This window comes from Gorilla gorilla, chromosome 21, assembly GCF_029281585.2.
Source record: "Gorilla gorilla gorilla isolate KB3781 chromosome 21, NHGRI_mGorGor1-v2.1_pri, whole genome shotgun sequence".
Classification (NCBI taxonomy): Eukaryota; Metazoa; Chordata; class Mammalia; order Primates; family Hominidae; genus Gorilla; species Gorilla gorilla.
In genome coordinates this window covers 10,185,353-10,202,524 of record NC_073245.2, presented here as the reverse complement: position 1 = coordinate 10,202,524, position 17,172 = coordinate 10,185,353, and the positions used below count along the sequence as shown (strand labels likewise).

Below are 17,172 nucleotides of genomic sequence, written 5' to 3'. Positions count from 1 at the left end.
AACAACATGAAACATGCACTTCCTAGTAATCCGACCCAGCAGTTTTACTCTTGGGCATTTATTCCAGAGAAATGAAAACTTATATTCACACAAAAGCCAGTATGTGAATGTTCATAGCAGCCTCGTTCATAATACCTCAAAACTGGAAACAACCTTGAAGTCCCTCAATGGGTGAATGTTTAAACAACCTATGGTGCCTCCATACCGTGGAAAACTACACAGCAATAAACAGGAAAGAACTACTGATATGTTCAACAACTTGGATGAATCTCCAGAGAATTATGCCAAGTAAAAAAAAGCCAATCCCAACAGTTACATACTGGATGATTCCATTTATATAACCTTCTGGGGATCACAAAAGTATAGAAATGGAGAGCAGATTAGTGATTGCAGGAGTTAGGGACAGAGTTGTGAGGAGGGTGGTAAGGGGAGGGAAGTGGGTGTGGTTGTAGAAGGCGACAGGCAGGATCCTTGTGGTTATGGGAAAGTCCTATATCTTGCTCATCTTAATGTCAATATCCTGGTTGTGACATTGTACTGTACTTTTGCAGGATGTTGCCACTGGGAGAAACTGGGTAAAGGGTACATAGACTACCTCTGTTTCCTTTCCTTTCCTTTCTTTTTCTTTTCCTCTCCCCTCCCCTCCCCTCTCCTCTCCTCTCCTTTCCTTTCCTTTTTTTCAGACAGAGTCTCTCTCTCTCTGTCTCTCTTACCCAGGCTGGAGTACAGTGGTGTGATCTCAGCTCACTGTAACCTCCAACTCCTGGGTTCAAGCGATTCCCCTGCCTCAGCCTCCCAAGTAGCTGGGATTACAGGCGTGCACCACCACACCTGGCTAAATTTTGTATTTTTAGTAGAGATGGGGTTTCACCATGTTCGCCAGGCTGATCTTGAACTCCTAACCTCAGGTGATCCACATGCCTCAGCCTCCCAAAGTGCTGGGATTACAGGCATGAGCCACCACGGCCAGCCCCTCCGTATTATTTCTTAAAACTGCTTGTGAATCTGAACTATCTTGTAATAAAAGATTTAATTTAAAAAAAGATAAATTAGGGCTACTACCAATAATGAAAATAAATACTCATTATTAAAACTGCAAATCTTCCTTAAGCATTTAAATTCAACTTAAGAATCTTACAATTTTTATAAACACTTGTAAGAGGGTTTTGGAACTTGGTTAATTAAATTCTCCTAAACCTTTTAAGCCACATCTTAAAATTTAACGTATTCATTTTCATTTTCAAATGGTTCACTTGTCTGATTAACAAAAACCATTGGGTATTTACATAATTCTTGTATATCTAATACTTAAACTTCTAAATATGAGTAATCTGGCTGGGCGCGGTGGCTCACACCTGTAATCCCAGCACTTTGGGAGGCTGAGGCAGGTGGATCCCCTGAGGTTAGGACCAGCCTGGCCAACATGGCAAAACCCCATCTCTACTAAAAATTAAAAAATTAGCTGGGTCTGGTGGCGGGCACCTGTTATCCCAGCTATTCAGGAGGCTGAGGCAGGAGAATTGCTTGAATCTGGGAGGCAGAACTAGCAGTGAGCCAAGATCTCACCATTGAACACTAGCCTGGGCAACGGAGCAAGACTCCTTCTCAAAAAAAATCTTATGTTCTCTTAAGTAATAAAAGTTATTTATACATATTTAATAAGAGTGTCTTAAACCTTTCAACTTAAATCTAAATCAAAATCCCACTTACACTTTTAAAATTAGAATCACAAGATTAATCTATTAACTTTAAAATTAGAATCACAAGATTAACCTATTAATCATTCTATCTCTTATACAATACAACTAAAAACCGGATATATACAGGTAATTTATAAATTAAACACAAAATTAATTTACTTAATCATCTCCATAGTTAATGCCAGCATTTCTCAGGATGAAGTTCATTGATCTATTAAAGAGATTAGTATCTTTCCCAGATGAGCTGGGTTGTACCTGAAGCAGGGATTTTGGTGGGGACTGAGAGTACAGCTGGATCCACCTGGGTGATATGTCTCATGTCATTGCACGACAGGCAGAGAGGAAACAGGGATTCTAAGAATATGCCCCCCAAATGCCTATACTCTTATCTGGCAGAACCACAGCTCTTAGAGTGTTTCAGAGACAGCCAGCTGGAGTTTTGCATAGCTGCTGTGCCTTCGTCTGGTGTTGTGGTCCCACTTCTCAGGTCACTAGAAGTAAGAGTAACAACTGGTAATGTGTATCCAGCACTGAATATGCATCAGGCACTATTCCAAACACCTTTAAGGTATAGTAACTTCTTTCATCTTCAGGAAGACTCTATGAGGTGGGCGTGATGATTATTCCCATTTTATAGGTGGACGAATGGAGGGACACAGAGGTCATTTGACTTGCTCAAGGTCACGCAGCTAGTAGAAGGCAGAACCTGGAATTTTTAAAAATTTATTTTTATGATTATATATATTTTTTGAGATAGAGTCTCTGTCACCCAGGCTGGAGTGCAGTGGCGCGATCTCGTACCACTGCAACCTCCGCCTCCCGAGTTCAAACAATTCTCTTGCCTCAGCCTCCCAAGTAGCTGGGATTACAGGCGCCCACCATCATGTCCATCTCATTTTTTGTATTTTTAATAGAGACAGGGTTTCACCATGTTGGCCAGGCTGATCTTGAACTGTTGACCACAGGTGATCCGCCCGCCTTGGCCTCCCAAAGTGTTGAGATTACAGGTGTGAGCCGCCATGCCTGGCCAAGAGCCTGGATTTAAACTTGGACTGTCTGGCTCATTAGTTCTTGTTCTTAACCCCTACCCCATCAGGCCTTCTGCCAGCCAGGTTGGTGGGACAGCAGGGATTTGGATTCAGGCCTGCCAGACTCTGGTCTTTCTGCTGTCCTGTGCTGCAGTAGCTACTGGAAAGACACAAGGAGTGGGAGTTCCCGACTCTCTTTCTGACTGGACATTTGAGAGCAGGGTTCCTGGCTGCCCTGCCCTCCCCTCTGTCCATGTCCATAGTTACTGCTTTCACCTGGGCTTGTCCCTCCCTTATGTAGAGGCCCAGAGTATGTCCTGGGAGCTTAGTGAAGGGCGTGAATTTCACCCTCAGTCTAGTGTCACATTATAAGGCAGTCAGAGGGTGGAGCTGGCGTCTGGCCCTCCTCTCATTAATGGTGCACTCCTGGGAACCTGGCCTCAGGCCTTCCTGGACCCTCACTCTCTCCCTGTCCTTTCCTGTCTACCCCTAGTGTTTCACTCCAAGCCCACTACGGTGGTGACAAGCTGCCAGCCGAAGAATCCAAGAGAACTACATAGAAGGCAGAAGTTGGACCCTGGGAAGATGCATGCCAAAATCTGGTTAATGAAGGTATGAGGCACATCTTCCCTGGACACTGGGCCCAGGACAGAGACGGGGATGATGGCTGTAGCAAACATGTGCTGAGAACTTTGTGGGTGCCAGACTTGACTCATTTCTTCCTCACAGGAACTGTGTGAGCACGCTTATCCTTGTTCCTATTTTACAAACCGGGAAACTGAGGCGCAGGGAGATAAATGACATGCACCAGGTCACACAGCCAGGAAATGGCAGGATCAGGGGTCAAAGCCAGTTAAACAAAGCATTTGCTGTTCTGTTTAAGACTCAAGAAATAATCAGAATTGCTTGTTATTTTGTTGCATTAGGAACACGATCTAGTGGCTTATTTATCTTAAAATTTCCAGCAACTTGGCCGGGTGTGGTGGCTCATGCCTATAATCCCAGCACTTTGGGAGGTCTAGGTGGGTGGATCATTTGAGGTCAGGAGTTCGAGACCAGCCTGGCCAACATGGTGAAACCCCGTTTCTACTCAAACTACAAAAATTAGCTGGGTGTGGTAGCACACACCTGTAGTCCCAGCTACTCGGGAGGCTGAGGCAGGAGACCGGCTTGAACCTGGGAGGCAGAGGTTGCAGTGAGCTGAGATGGTGCCACTGCACTCCAGCCTGGGAGACAGAGTGAGACTTCATCTCAAAAAAAAAAAAATTCCAGTAAATTAAATTTTCTTACGGTGTACTTTGAAGCAAGCCTTAGAAACTGACAATGAAAATTTTCACATCAATCGCTACAATTGTAGGTAATTAATTTCCTCGCTATACATTGTTTTATGGCTTCTGTAATTATCTGAACAATGTTTCAAAGTATTTGAAATGCCTAAAGGAAGACAAGTCCTTAGCATACATAGCAGAAACTAAAATACTAAGTATTATAAAGACTACAAAATACTATAGAACAATTCTTCAAGAAAATTTTTAATAGCTCAATGAACAATGACTACTATATAAAGAACAAGGGAAAATATAATTTGCTTTGAAACCTTTTTCTCCCCTTTAACCTTTTATCTTGCAAAATGGTTTAGAGGTAGCCCAGTATTCTTAAAGGAGGAACTCACATTTCTCTTAGTTTTAAAAAACCTTTTTTTTGAGACAGAGTTTCACTCTGTCACCCAGGCTGGAGTGCAGTGGCAAGATCTCAGGTCACTGCAACCTCCACCTCCCAGGTTTGAGTGAGTCTCCTGCCTCAGCCTCCGGAGTACCTGGGATTACAGATGCCCACCACCACGCCCAGCTAATTTTTTGTATTGTTAGTAGAGATGGGGTTTCACCATATTGGCCAGGCTGGTCTCCAACTCCTGACCTTAGGTGATCTGCCCGCCCTGGCCTCCCAAAGTGCTGGGATTATAGGTGTGAGCCACCGCATCCAGCCATTGCTGTTATTTTTATCCTAACTTTAGAGGGTTAGGATAAATTTACAAAAACTTTAGGTGTTTTTGATTGATGTAGAAGCTGAACGTGGACAATTTGGCTCTAAAACTTGTGCTCCTAACCAGTCCAGTTCTTAATACTGTCTCTTGCAATCTTTCATTCATTTAATGAATCAACAAATATTGATTGAGCACCTACCATGTGCCAGGTTCTATTCTGAGTATGAGGGTTCACCAGTAATGTGACCTCTGATCTTAGGGGACTTCCATTCTATTGTATGGGGGAGACTGACAATCAACAAGAGAAAGATATTTGAAATGATGATAAGAGCTAAAGAGAAGCCTAAGAATAAGGTTAGGGGGCTGGAGGCACGGAGGAGAGTGTGGCAGTAATTGCTTAGGTGCTAACGAGAGGCTGCTAAGGTGGGTGACATTTGAACTGAGACCCTAGTGCTGCTGTTTCAGTGGGCCCAGGACTCGGAGAATAACATTTTTCACAAGATACTTCTAGGTATTTTGGTCTGGAGATGTGGAGACAAGATAGTGGAGTGGCTAGGAGGCAAGACTTCAAGGATGACAGCTCTGCTATGTGTGACCTTGAATAAGTTACTGAATTTAATCCTTGGTGTCCACATTGATTGATTGAGACAGGGTCTCGCTGTGTCATCCAGGCTGGAGCGCGGTGGCATGATCATGGCTCACTGCAGCCTGGACCTTCCGAGCCCAGGTGATCCTCCCGCCTCAGCCTCTCGGAGTAGTTGGGACTATAGACATGCACTATCATGCCCAGCTAATTTTTGTAGAGATGGGATCTCCCTTTGTTGCCCAGGGCTCTAACTCCTGGGCTCAAGTAGTCCTTCCACCTTGCTCTTCCAAAGTGCTGGGATTACAGGTGTGAACCACTGTGCCTGACTGCTGTCCACTTTTATAAAGTTGGCCTAATAATAGTGCCCATCTCTTAGTCTTGCTGTGAGGGTGACGTGCTGATGGGCTGCAGTGCGTATGAAGTGCTTAGCACGGTATCAGCCACATGGCAAGCACTCAATACGTCGGCATGATTACTGTTATATGAGAAATAAAGGAGCTGAGGGCTAGGAAGGGGTAGTTTTTAGTAAAGGACGGAGAAATGAGGAAGTACAGGAACAAATAAAAGAGCAAATATTTATGGCAGGGGTAGAGGGTTAGAGCCAGAGACAGTGGTATCAGCTATTGTTCACTGAGTGCACATGAGTGCACTCTCACTAAGTGGCTTGATTGTGAATTTCATCTCATTTATTTATTCTTTGTTTTTTTTAAAGACAGGGTCTTGCTCTGTCACCCAGGCTGAAGTGAAATGGCACAGTCATAGCTCACTGCAGCCGTAAACTCCTGGGCTCAAGAGATCCCCCTGCCTCAGCCTCCCAAGTAGCTAGGACTATAGGTGCACACCACCATGCCCAGCGAACATTTTAATTTTTTAAAATTGTATTTATTTATTTATTTATTTACTTTTAGAGACAAGTTCTTGCTGTGTTACCCGGGCTGGAGTGTGGTGGCATAATCTCGACTTACTGCAGCCTCGATCTTCTGGGCTCAAACATTCCTCCCACCTCAGACTCCTGAGTAGCTAGGACTGTAGGTGTACACCACCACACCCAGCTAATTTTGTTTACTTTTTGTAGAAATGAGGTCTCACTATGTTGCCCAGGCTGGTCTTGAACTCCTGGCCTTGAGTGATCCTCCCATCTGGGCCTCGCAAAGTGTTGGGGTTACAGGCGTGAGTCACTGCACCTGTCCAATCTCATTTATATTTTACGGCAGTTCTCTAAAACAGATACTAGTTTCCTTACCTTTAAGAATGAGTATAAGGAGGCTCTGAGACATTAACTAACTTGCCCAGATTCTCTTAGATGGTAAGTGGCTGAGCTGGGATTTGAACCAAGGTGTGTCTAGGTTCAACATCCAAGTCTTAGTCACTACGTGGTTCAGCCATGCCTTGCAGTTTTAAGGCTACTCAGTTCTTGTTTTAGCATAACGGAAAGACAGACATTGGGATTCAGAAGTCTGGCTTTCCAGTTCCAGCCCTGCCACTTCTTGACTGTGTGACACTGGGCAAGTCATGAAACTCTCTGAGCCTCCATTTATCAGCAAAATAGAGTTAGTAAACATAAAGCTGTTGGAGGGTGAACAGATACCATGTGCAACCCGCAGAGCAAGGCACGGCACCTGGCCTGGCATGTACAGGGCCCTCAACAATTGTTATTGTTATTGTTACTGTAGGTTTTATGCACCTGCTGGGTGTAACCTTAGGGGAGTCACTTAACCCTCAGACCTTCCTTGTTCCGCAGGGGGCTGTTGTGTGAAATGAGAGTACTCATTGACTCCGCGGTCTGCCAGGAAATGCTGACGTTTATCGTCCATTTTGCCTCCCCTGCTTCTCCTCCAGACATGGCGGTCGCTCTGCCACCTTCTTAACCTACCTGGGGCGTTTATTATTATTATTATTATTATTATTATTATTATTATTATTGGGACAGGAATCTTCCCCTGTCGCCCAGGCTGGAGTGCAGTGGCGCGATCTCGCTCACTGCAACCTCCGCCTCCCAGGTTCAAGCGATTCTCCTGCCTCAGCCTCCCCCAGTAGCTGGGATTACAGGCATGCGCCACCACGCTCGGCTAATTTTTGTATTTTTAGTGGAGACGGGGTTTCACCATGTTGGTCAGGGTGGTCTCGAACTCTTGACCTCGTGATCGGCCCACCTTGGCCTCCCAAAGTGCTGGGATTATAGACATGAGCCACCCCGCCCGGCCCTTATTATTATTTCTATATTTCATTGATTCTGAGAAGCCATTGATATGAAGGCACATCTTTATTTACCCACTAATAATATATCTGTTGATTAGTTGGTGACACGCCACCAATTGTAAGATGCACCCGCACCTCAGGGATGTGAAATGATGGGTACACGTGCGTTTCCGAACGGATGAGAGTCCCGGAGCTCCCGGGCGGCGCAGACAATGGGGAGGGCCGCGTTTACCAGCAGGAGGCCGCACGGGGGCGGGCGTCTGGCGGGGCTGGGGCGGCGGTCCACAGGCTTTCCGGGGCTCAGGCCGGGCAGGGCGCAGCGCCGCCTCGCTACTCTTCCCTCCGCCCGCAGACGTTGCTCAGGAACGGGAGGGCGGCTCTGCGAGAGCTCCAAAGCCGTGAGAACTTCCTCACCAAGCTCAGCGAGGAGCTGATCGAGACCATCCGGGACGTGGAGAACAGCACGACCGTGAACGTGCGGGCCCTGCTGCAGCAGCGGGACATCCTGGCGGTGAGACCCGCGCCTCTGCCCTCGGCGCCGGCCGTGCCCGCGGCATCCGCCCGCCCTCCCTCCTTCCCTCCCTCCCTCCTTCCCTCCCTCCCTCCTTCCCTCCCTCCTTCCCTCCCTCCGCGCACTCGCGCGCCCTCTCCCGCCTTTCCCCGCCCACTGCACGTGGTGCTTCCTCCAACTGGAAGACGCGTTTCTTCACCCTTCACTCCCCTCACCTGGGCTTTGCAAGAGGCCCGAGATGGGTTTCATCCCAACGCGCCAGCACTCACTGGCCGGGAGACTTTTAGTTAACTTTGCCTCCCCGAGCTCTGTGAAATGCGGCACCATAGCACCGGTCCCAGAGGGGGTTCACCTGGCACATGTTGTACCGGTGCGACAGAGGTCGCTGCTACCAGCAACAGCATCTGCAAACACCTCTACGTGTAATAGCAAGCGATCTGTATGTGTTTATATAGTCCTTACAACAACCCTATGGGTGGACACTGTTATTGTCCCGATTAGCCTCTGGTCAGGTTTCTGGGAGTGAGGTTGGGATTGGGGACTCCTCTGAGGAAGTGCTGGGTGGCCGCCTCTGAGAGCCAGCAGAGCCTGTGGGTGAGTTGACTCCACCACTCCCGCAGACCGTCATCGACATCTTGGAGTACTCAAACGAGAAGAGGCTGCAGCAATTGAAATCTGAGCTTCAGGAGTGGGAAGAAAAGAAGAAATGCAAGATGAGCTGTAAGAATCCTTGGCAAATTCCTTGACCCTCCCCCCTGGCACCTTGGGGAGGTCAGCAGCAGAGCATTCACCTTGTACTTGCCATTCAGAAACCCTCAGCCCCATCGGCTCTCTTCTTGGCAGATGGGAAGGCTAAGATACAGAGCGAATAGCATAGTTACCCAACACTTAGCTCTTTCCAGGCCCCGTATCTGGGTCTCTACCAATGTCTGCATTGTTACAGGCACACACTCAGTCACTGCAACTACTTGGAGGCAGGGAAGCTGTCCTCCCATTTTACAGATGAGGAAACCGAGGCTAAGAGAGGTGCAGTAGCTTGTGGAAGGTTATATATAGCTAGGAGCCAGAATCCAATCCTAGCCTGGCTCTGTTTCCTGCCAAGGTCCTTCTGGGAGTCAGTGGCTGGGCTAGAACCTAGGTCTCCTGGCTTCCATCCTGCCTGGCCTGTGGTTCCTTTTCCCTGAGCAGACTACACACCTGCTGAGCAGAGGGGTGGTGGATCAGTCAACCCCAGACATTGGGGATCTCTCTCTGGAGGAGACAGGATAGACTTTGTCTTAATCCTGCCATGGGTTGTGTCTTGGGAGCCACTGTCACCCCATCCTGCCTGGTCTCACTTCCTTGAGTGTGTCTTTGGAGAGACTGAAGTCTGGAGAGGGACAGTCTTGGCGAGGGCCACACCACAAGTCAGTGGCAGAGTGGGCACTAGTCTAGGGATCGTGCACCAATTCCCTTCCTTTTTCCTACCCAGCATTGCCTCTTCTCCTGCAGGGGTGGAAAACCCTCTAGAGCCTTAACTTTTAACCACCTCCCAGCCCTGTGTGAGCTCGCCTCAGCCCTGACCCCAGTTACTGGCCAAGGAGACCTTGCCTCCTGGGGCCTCCTGGGGCCCAGGTGCTTGAGGGAAGGTCTTGCCTCCTGTCCCTGCTGACCTCCCTAACCCCTCCCCAGATCTTGAGCAACAGGCAGAGCAGCTGAATGCCAAGATTGAGAAGACCCAGGAGGAAGTGAACTTCCTGAGCACTTACATGGACCATGAGTATTCCATCAAGTCTGTCCAGATCTCCACTCTTATGCGCCAGCTGCAGCAGGTTAAGGACAGCCAGCAGGTAGGGGAGCCCCTGCCCCTCTCCCACCAGACTGTGTGGGAGGTAGGACTGGCGGCCAACACCCTTCTGCTGGCTCCCAGGATGAGCTGGATGACCTCAGTGAGATGCGCAGAAAGGTCCTGGAATCCTTGTCCGACAAGATTCAGAAGAAGAAGAAAAAAATTCTGAGTTCTGTGGTGGCGGTGAGTAGCCAGTTGCCGTGTGGGAGCGGGGATCCAGGTCTCACCCCCACCCCGCCCTCTTCCCCATCCTCTGCCTCCAGGCCCACTGCAGCCCCGTCGGTCTCTACCATGTTCTGCTGCCCAGGAAGAGGCACCTGGGGGCCAGGCCTCTTCTCCCTCCACAGGAAACCCAGCGTCCCTGTGAAGAGGCTCTCCTACAGAAGATGTGGGAAAGCCAGGACTTCCTGAAATGCATGCAAAGGTTCAGAGAAGTGCGTGGGCAAGGAAGGTGGTGGTCCCTGTAGGGAAGCAGTGGATGGGCAGTCCCCACGGCCTGTGGGAATGAGTCAGGCTTCTCCTGATCTGGCGCTCAGGAGGTCTCTGACTCTGGTGTTGGCCTCCCTCCTTGCTGGTGCCATTACTGTCACTTGTCTTTCATCTGGGAAGGCGATTGGCACTGACCTAGGCCTTGCCTCATTAGCCAGCATTGCTGGCTAATGACCCATTTACAACCATCACCAAACATCACCTATTCAGCCATTAACCACCGTGCATCTTTACCCCTTGATTCTTGTCACTGCCCACCACCCATTATCAGTGTTAATGAACTTCACCATCACTGCCTTCTTGAATTAATTTTCATTATCTTGCCTCTTCACTGGTTTTTAATGTGCATGCCCTTCACTATCTCTGCCAGCCTCCATTCATTCCCATGATTGAGTATTCCCCGCCACTTTGTAACCTGTCTCCATTCTCCATGATCCCTCACCTGTTTCAGCACCACTGAATATTGTCACTAACTTGGGAGCCAGCCGCACCCTGCATGGGGAAGTCCCCTCTCTGGAGTCCAGCAAGTCCCACTGACGGAACCCATACCATTTCCCCAGATAGCTTTGCTCCTCGTTCATTTTGGCCTTTCTCCCTTTGGTTGGGGGCCATTTGGCTTCTCCCTTCTCCCCTGCTGTGCCTTTCCTCTCAGTTTATTGACCAGTTTGAGGAGAACATGCCCGTATTAAGGGCCGAGGTGGAAGAGCTCCAAGCCCAGACCCGGGAACCCCGAGAGGTCATATTTGAGGATGTTCTGCTTCGGAGACCCAAGTATGTGATCTTTTTGCCACTGCCTCTTAAACCAGCCACACTCTGAGCTCACGGAGGCTCTCTGTTCTTGGGGAAGGCAGCCTGGTGTGGATGGCAGAACCCTGTACAGGGAGGGAGGGGCGGGCCTGGGTTTCCACCTTGGATCTGCCACTGACCAGGGGCAGAGGTGACCTTTCCCATCTCTGCAAAGGCCTCCAATTCCCATCTGTACACAGCAGGCTGGGTGGTGTAATCTCTAAGGGCCCTTCTAGTTCCCAGATCCCATGTGTCAACCAAGTGGGTACAGCCTTCCACTTCCGGGTTTTTGAGGAAGGCAGAGTGGAGTGGGGTGGTTGGCTTCAGGGAAGAATAGCCTGGAAGACACTCTACAAGGAGAGAAGGATGTCCTGTTCACTTGGCAGGTTTCTGGGCCCCAGAAACCAATTCTTTGCCTGCCCTTCCTTGGGGCAAGCCCTCTGCGGTTGGGTTGGGGGTCCCCCAGGCATACCTCTCCTTGATGACACCACAGGACCATGTGTGGCAGAGCCTAGCATTTGCAAATTCTTTAATTTTTCTTCTTCATCTGTCTCTCCCTCCTGTCGTTTTCCTTCCTTCTCCTCTCCTATCGCAATTTCTTCCTTTTCTTCTATTTCTAAACCGCCCCCCGCCCCCAAAACAAAATACTATTGGATTTATGAAGTGCCTCTGAATGCCAGGCACCATGTGAGTGAAAACAGTCCTTGGTCCCGCCCTCATGGAACTAAAGAGGGAACTGGACATGAGTCGATAATGAGCCACAAATAAATGTGGAGTTGCAGCAGAGCCCAGAGCTGCTGAGCAGAGTACATGCCACTGCGAAAGTGACTCTTAGGAGCTGGGTGCAGTGGTTCACGCCTGTAATCCCAGCAATTTGGGAGGCCAAGGCGGGTGGATCACGAGGTCAGGAGTTCAAGACCAGCCTGGCCAAGATGATGAAACCCTGTCTCTACTAAAAATACAAAAACTAGCTGGGCATGGTGGCGGGTGCCTGTAATCCCAGCTACTCGGGAGGCTGAGGCAGAGAATTGCTTGAACCTGGAAGGCGGAGGTTGCAGTCAGCCGAGATTGTGCCACTGCATTCCATTCTGGGTGACAAAGCGAGACTCCATCTAAACAAAAATTTTTTTTTAATTAAAAAAAAAGAAAAAAGAAAGCAACTGTTAGGACAGCAAGTCTGGGCAGTCAAGGAAGGTTTTCCTGAGGATGTGACATTTGAACTGAGGCTTGAAGGATGCATAGAAATTCACTAGGTGAAAGAGACTGATGGGGGAGCTGAAGGAAGAGCAATTCTAGGGGGTGGTGCTAGGGTCTCCGGGGGACGTAATAAATAGTCACTTGTTGTCTTTACCTGAGCTCTGAACACAGTGAATGAGACTGAAAGGGGTAAGGTGCATGTGGGCCAGGTTATCACCTTTATTCTGGTAAAGCTGATTTTAGAGACTGTGTTGGCCTCTGAATAGTGAACCCAGAATTAGGCAAATTGAACCACCCGATATGGTGGAGCTGGATCCACGTGGAGCCAGGCCTTGGGGCAGAGAAGAGTGGAGTCCTTTCGGGTTTCTTGCTGCTGAGAGAGAAAGGGACTGGGCTCCCTGTGTCCCCTTCCTCTCCTCACACTCACCATTCTGGTGGTCATACCCCCTTTCCAAAAGCAGAATATAAAGGGGCAGAGAGAGGCCAGGAGCAATACACTCATGGATGCCCTTCCACGTGGAAGGGAACACCAGGAGCAAGGAAGCAGATTTTCCCTCCTAAAAAGTAGAAATGGCACACTGTTAAGCAGAGCCTCTCCAACTGGAACATGCCCAGGAAACACCTGGAGATCGCGTTAAAAAGCAGATTCCAAGCCAGTAGGTCTCAGTGGGGCTCATGAATCTGCATTTCTTTTTTCTTTTCTTTTCTTTCCTTCCTTCATTCCTTCCTTTCTCTTTTCTTTTTCGTTCTTTCTTTTTCTTTCTTTCTCTCTCTCTTTTCTTTCTTTTTCTTCTTTCTTTCTTTCCTCTTTCTTTCTTTCTTTCTTTCTTTCTTTCTCTTTCTTTCTCCCTCCCTCCCTCCCTCCCTCCCTCCCTCCCTCCCTCCCTCCCTCCTTCCTTCCTTCCTTCCTTCCTTCCTTCCTTCCATCTTTCTTCTTTTCTTGAGACAGAGTCTAGCTCTGTCTCCCAGGCTGGAGTGCACTGGCGCCATCTCAGCTCACTGCAACCTCCGCCTCCTGGGTTCAAGTGATTCTCTTGTCTCAGCCTCCCGAGTAGCTGGGATTACAGGTGTGTACCACCATGCCTGGCTAATTTTTATGTTTTTAGTAGAAACGGGGTTTTGCCATGTTGGCCAGGCTGGTCTCAAACTCCTGACCTCAAGTGATCTGCCTGCCTTGGCCTCCCAAAGTGCTGGGATTACAGGTGTGAACCACCATGCCCAGCCTGATTCTGCATTTCTAAGAAGCTACCCGGTGATGCTTATGTTACTGCTCTATGAACCAACCACATGTTGAGCCTTGAGCTGTGAAGGAGCTATGGTTGGAAGGAACTTGGCATTGACACGGAGCTGAGTGAGGCCAGAGTGGTTGGAATGCAGAGTGACAGGGAGAGTGGCGGGAAGGGAGCAGGGCAACTCAGCCCCTAGGGACCTCCATGCAGTGCCCTATAGGCCCAGATGTTCTGCCTGATCCCAGAAGCAAAGGATCTTAAGCCACATGATCAGATTTGTATTCCAAAAAAGTCAGTTTGAAAAGAGCATGGTGGGCTGGGTGTGGTGGCTCATGCCTGTAATCTCAGCGTTTTGGGAGGCCAAGGTGGGAGGATTGCTTGAGCCCAGGAGTTCAAGACCAGCTTGGGCAACATGGTGAAACCCCATCTCTACAAAAAATACAAAAGTTAGCCAGGCATGGTGGTGTGCGCCTGTAGTCCCAGCTACAGTGAAGGCTAAGGCAGGAGGATTGCTTGAGCCCTAGAGGCAGAGGTTGTAGTGAGCCAAGATGGTGCTACTGCCTTCCAGCCTGCGTAATAGAGCAAGACTCTTTCTTAAAAGAGCATGGGGATGAGATTGGCAAGGAGCCAGAATGGCAGCTGGAATTCTAGTGGGTGTGAGGGCAGTTGTCCAGGGGAACATGGGAAGTGGCCTGGCCAAGAGTGTGGCAGAAGAAATGGGAGAAATAGATAGATTGGAGAAATCTTTAGGAAAGTAAGAAGGACTTGTATGACTTGGGAAGTACAGGAAAGGGAGGTATCAAGAATAACCCCTGGATTCCTGACTTTTGTAATGGGGTGGTGGTGATGTCAAATGCAGAGATTGGGAAGGCTGGGGCGGGGTGAGGGATGTGTATGTAGGCACAGTCAAAAGTTTACTTGGAGGCAGGCATGGTGGCTTACACCTGTAATCCCAGTGCTTTAGGAGGATGAGGAAGAAGGATCGCTTGAGGCTGGGAGTTCGAGACCAGGGGGACAACATAGTGAGACCTCCATCTCTACAAAAAATAAAAAAATTAGCCAGATGTGGTGGCACGTGCCTGTGGTCCCAGCTATTTGGGAGGCAGGAGGATCGATTGAGGAGTTCCAGGCTGCAGTGAGCTGTGATTGCACCACTGCATTCCAGCCTGGGTGACCGAGTGAGACCATGTCTCAAACAAAACAAAACAAAAACCATACAGTTGACTTGGACAGTAAGTTTGATTTATATGAGGTGCCAAGGTGGAGTCATTGGGTGGGCAATTGACAAGATGAGTGTAGACCTCAGAGGACAGATATTGGCTGGAAGTAGAAATTTAGGTGTTGCCAGCATAGAGATGAACTTTTTTTTTTTTTACTATTATTATGAAAAATTTCAAATATAAAGAAGAGAGAATGATATAATGAATAGCCAGTTTTGCCCATCTAGATTTAGAAATTGTTTTTTTTTTCCATGTTGGTTTCATGTTCATTTTTTTAATAGTATTTGTAAATTGCAAGTATCCTGACATTTCCTGCCTAAATACTTCATGTGTATCAGTAGATTATTGAAACCATGAGAGAGGATGGTCTCCTTGGAAGAGAGAAAAGAGAGTGAAACAGAATGTAATCCTTCAGCCTCTTAAATATTTGTGCTGGTCCCTGCAATGGGGAATATATTGCTGATGGGAATCCATCTCTCTTGCTACTTTCATGGAAATAATAATGCCTGTCATTTACTGAGCACTTATTACCTGCTGGCATGGTCTCATTTAATCTTTCCACCAATGACTGAGGTTAGAATATTAAACCCATTTGACAGATGAGGAAACTGAGGCTCACCTGGGGTCTGGCACTTAATGAGTGCTTTTCACTTAAGTGCCAACTGAAGGAGTGAGGCTGGGAGAGTAGAAATATCTTGCTCAAGGTGACACAGGTCAAAGTTATCAAACCTGTCATCCTCACTCCAAAGCCAGTGACCATCTTGAGGACCCTCAGCATTTCGGAGCTGAGTTCCTGCTCCCTCTTGACCTCAGACTTGTCAGGGGAACATTCGTCCTGCCAAACTCATTTCTTTTCCATTTTTGATGTGCGTGTGTGTGTGTGTGTGTGTGTGTGTGTGTGTGTGTGTGTGTGTGTGTATGCTTGTGTATGCACAGTTGGGCTTTGAGGTCACAGATAGGTCACAGATTGTATTTTGGGATTGCCCCCCAACCCAAGTACGTACCAGAGTTCTAAAGAGCAGGGCTCCTCTGAGCGGGTGCTCCCACACTGCCACCTCTGGTCTCTCATGGCCTTCTGTGCTGCCTCCCACCAGGTGCACCCCAGACATGGATGTCATCCTCAACATTCCTGTGGAAGAGCCACTACCCTTCTAGATGGCAGTGCCATGGGCCGCCCTCCCCCCCTGCTCTCTTCCCAGCACCTGGAGCCTTGGATCATTTACTTCCAGGACTGGATCTCCATTCAGACCCCGATCTACAGTCTCCCTGCTCCCTCTGCCCTTCCTCCCTCTTTCTTTCCCTCCCTCCCTCCCTTCTTCCCCCCTTCCCTTCCCTTCCCTCCTCCTTCCTTCCTCCTCTCCCTCCCTCCCTCCTTTCTTTTCTTCCTGCGGTTTTTTCCTCTCTTCTTCCCTTCTTTCTGGTTGGTGCTGCTGGGCCAGGTGGGAATTTCTGATTAAATCTGCTATTCCCTTTTTACCAATAAAGCTGGATTTACATTTGCTTTTTTGCCAGTGTCTCGGGGTCCCCAGCTAGGCCTTGCAGAAGATGTGGTGGGAACGGACTTCGTCTTATGATAAGGGGCGGGCAACTGTGCTAACTGCATCTGGGGCTCAAAACTTCTCCAGAAGAAGTGCTGGAGCAACCCCCTGCCTGAGTCTCCATGGCTCAGTGGCTCTGGGCCACTCCCTCCCGGTGCAGTGGGAGCCCAGTTTCTCTCCAATCTGTGCCCAGACCTATTGAGGGCATTGTCGGGGCTCACAGGCTTATTGATTTTAATACCCCTGGGAACTTGCTAGGCCTTCAGTGCTTGGAACAACTCAGAAGGGCTACTCTGGCTCCAGAACTTCCTGAAGGCTCAGCTGCAACTACCCTTGGGCCTGCATTGCAGCTGAACTTCTCCCTGTGCCCAATCCTGCATATTTCTGTCTTCCTCAGTTGTTGATTCCAAGAGCACTCATTAATCAACATTCTGCACCCTACACTCCATCTCAGAGTTGGCCTTTCTGGGCCAACTACTAGATTGCTACAACCCCCAAGAGGCTCTGCTCACTCACAGATCCACTTTGTGTTAAGATACTTGGTTACAGGTAACAAAACAACCAAATCACATTGGCCTAAACTATGAAGGGCTCAGGTCAATAAATAGCTTAGGTGAGGCTTTATCCAGAAATCAAGTGATGGCACCAAGGACTTGGTTTCTATTTATCTACTTTGTTTTCTGAGGTGTTGCCCTTTTCTTCAGGTCAGCACTGCTTGTGGCCCCGATATGCCAGCATCTCCCAGGGTTGTACAGGTCCTTGTACATGTCCTGTTGGAAAGAGAGAGACTGGCTGTGTCCCAGAATTTTTAGCCAGTGTATTAAGATTCACTGTAATTGGGCTGGGCACAGTGGTTCACGCCTGTAATCCTAGCACT

At 48.6% G+C, this 17,172-nt stretch overlaps 1 protein-coding gene across 11 annotated transcripts in view; it reads left to right on the top strand.

The window, feature by feature from the left end:
• Nucleotides 1–16,258, top strand: part of C21H20orf96 (chromosome 21 C20orf96 homolog) — a 46,604-nt gene extending 30,346 nt beyond the window's left edge. For 5 of the 11 annotated variants that reach the window (XM_019017443.4, XM_031004902.3, XM_019017439.4 and 2 more), the window contains 8 exons: nt 3,222–3,340; nt 7,850–8,008; nt 8,629–8,728; nt 9,680–9,837; nt 9,918–10,019; nt 10,100–10,270; nt 10,978–11,096; nt 15,852–16,258. In XM_019017443.4, the coding sequence (XP_018872988.4) occupies nt 3,314–3,340; nt 7,850–8,008; nt 8,629–8,728; nt 9,680–9,837; nt 9,918–10,019; nt 10,100–10,270; nt 10,978–11,096; nt 15,852–15,912 (897 nt within the window). In that variant the 5' untranslated portion in view covers nt 3,222–3,313 and the 3' untranslated portion in view covers nt 15,913–16,258. Of the gene's footprint in view, nt 1–1,929; nt 2,269–3,221; nt 3,341–7,849; nt 8,009–8,628; nt 8,729–9,679; nt 9,838–9,917; nt 10,020–10,099; nt 10,271–10,977; nt 11,097–11,775; nt 13,376–15,851 lie in introns of those variants that run through there. The other 6 variants (XM_004061628.5, XM_063702386.1, XR_010132318.1 and 3 more) reach the window with 5 other exon arrangements.
• The last annotated feature ends 914 nt before the right edge of the window (nt 16,259–17,172 follow it).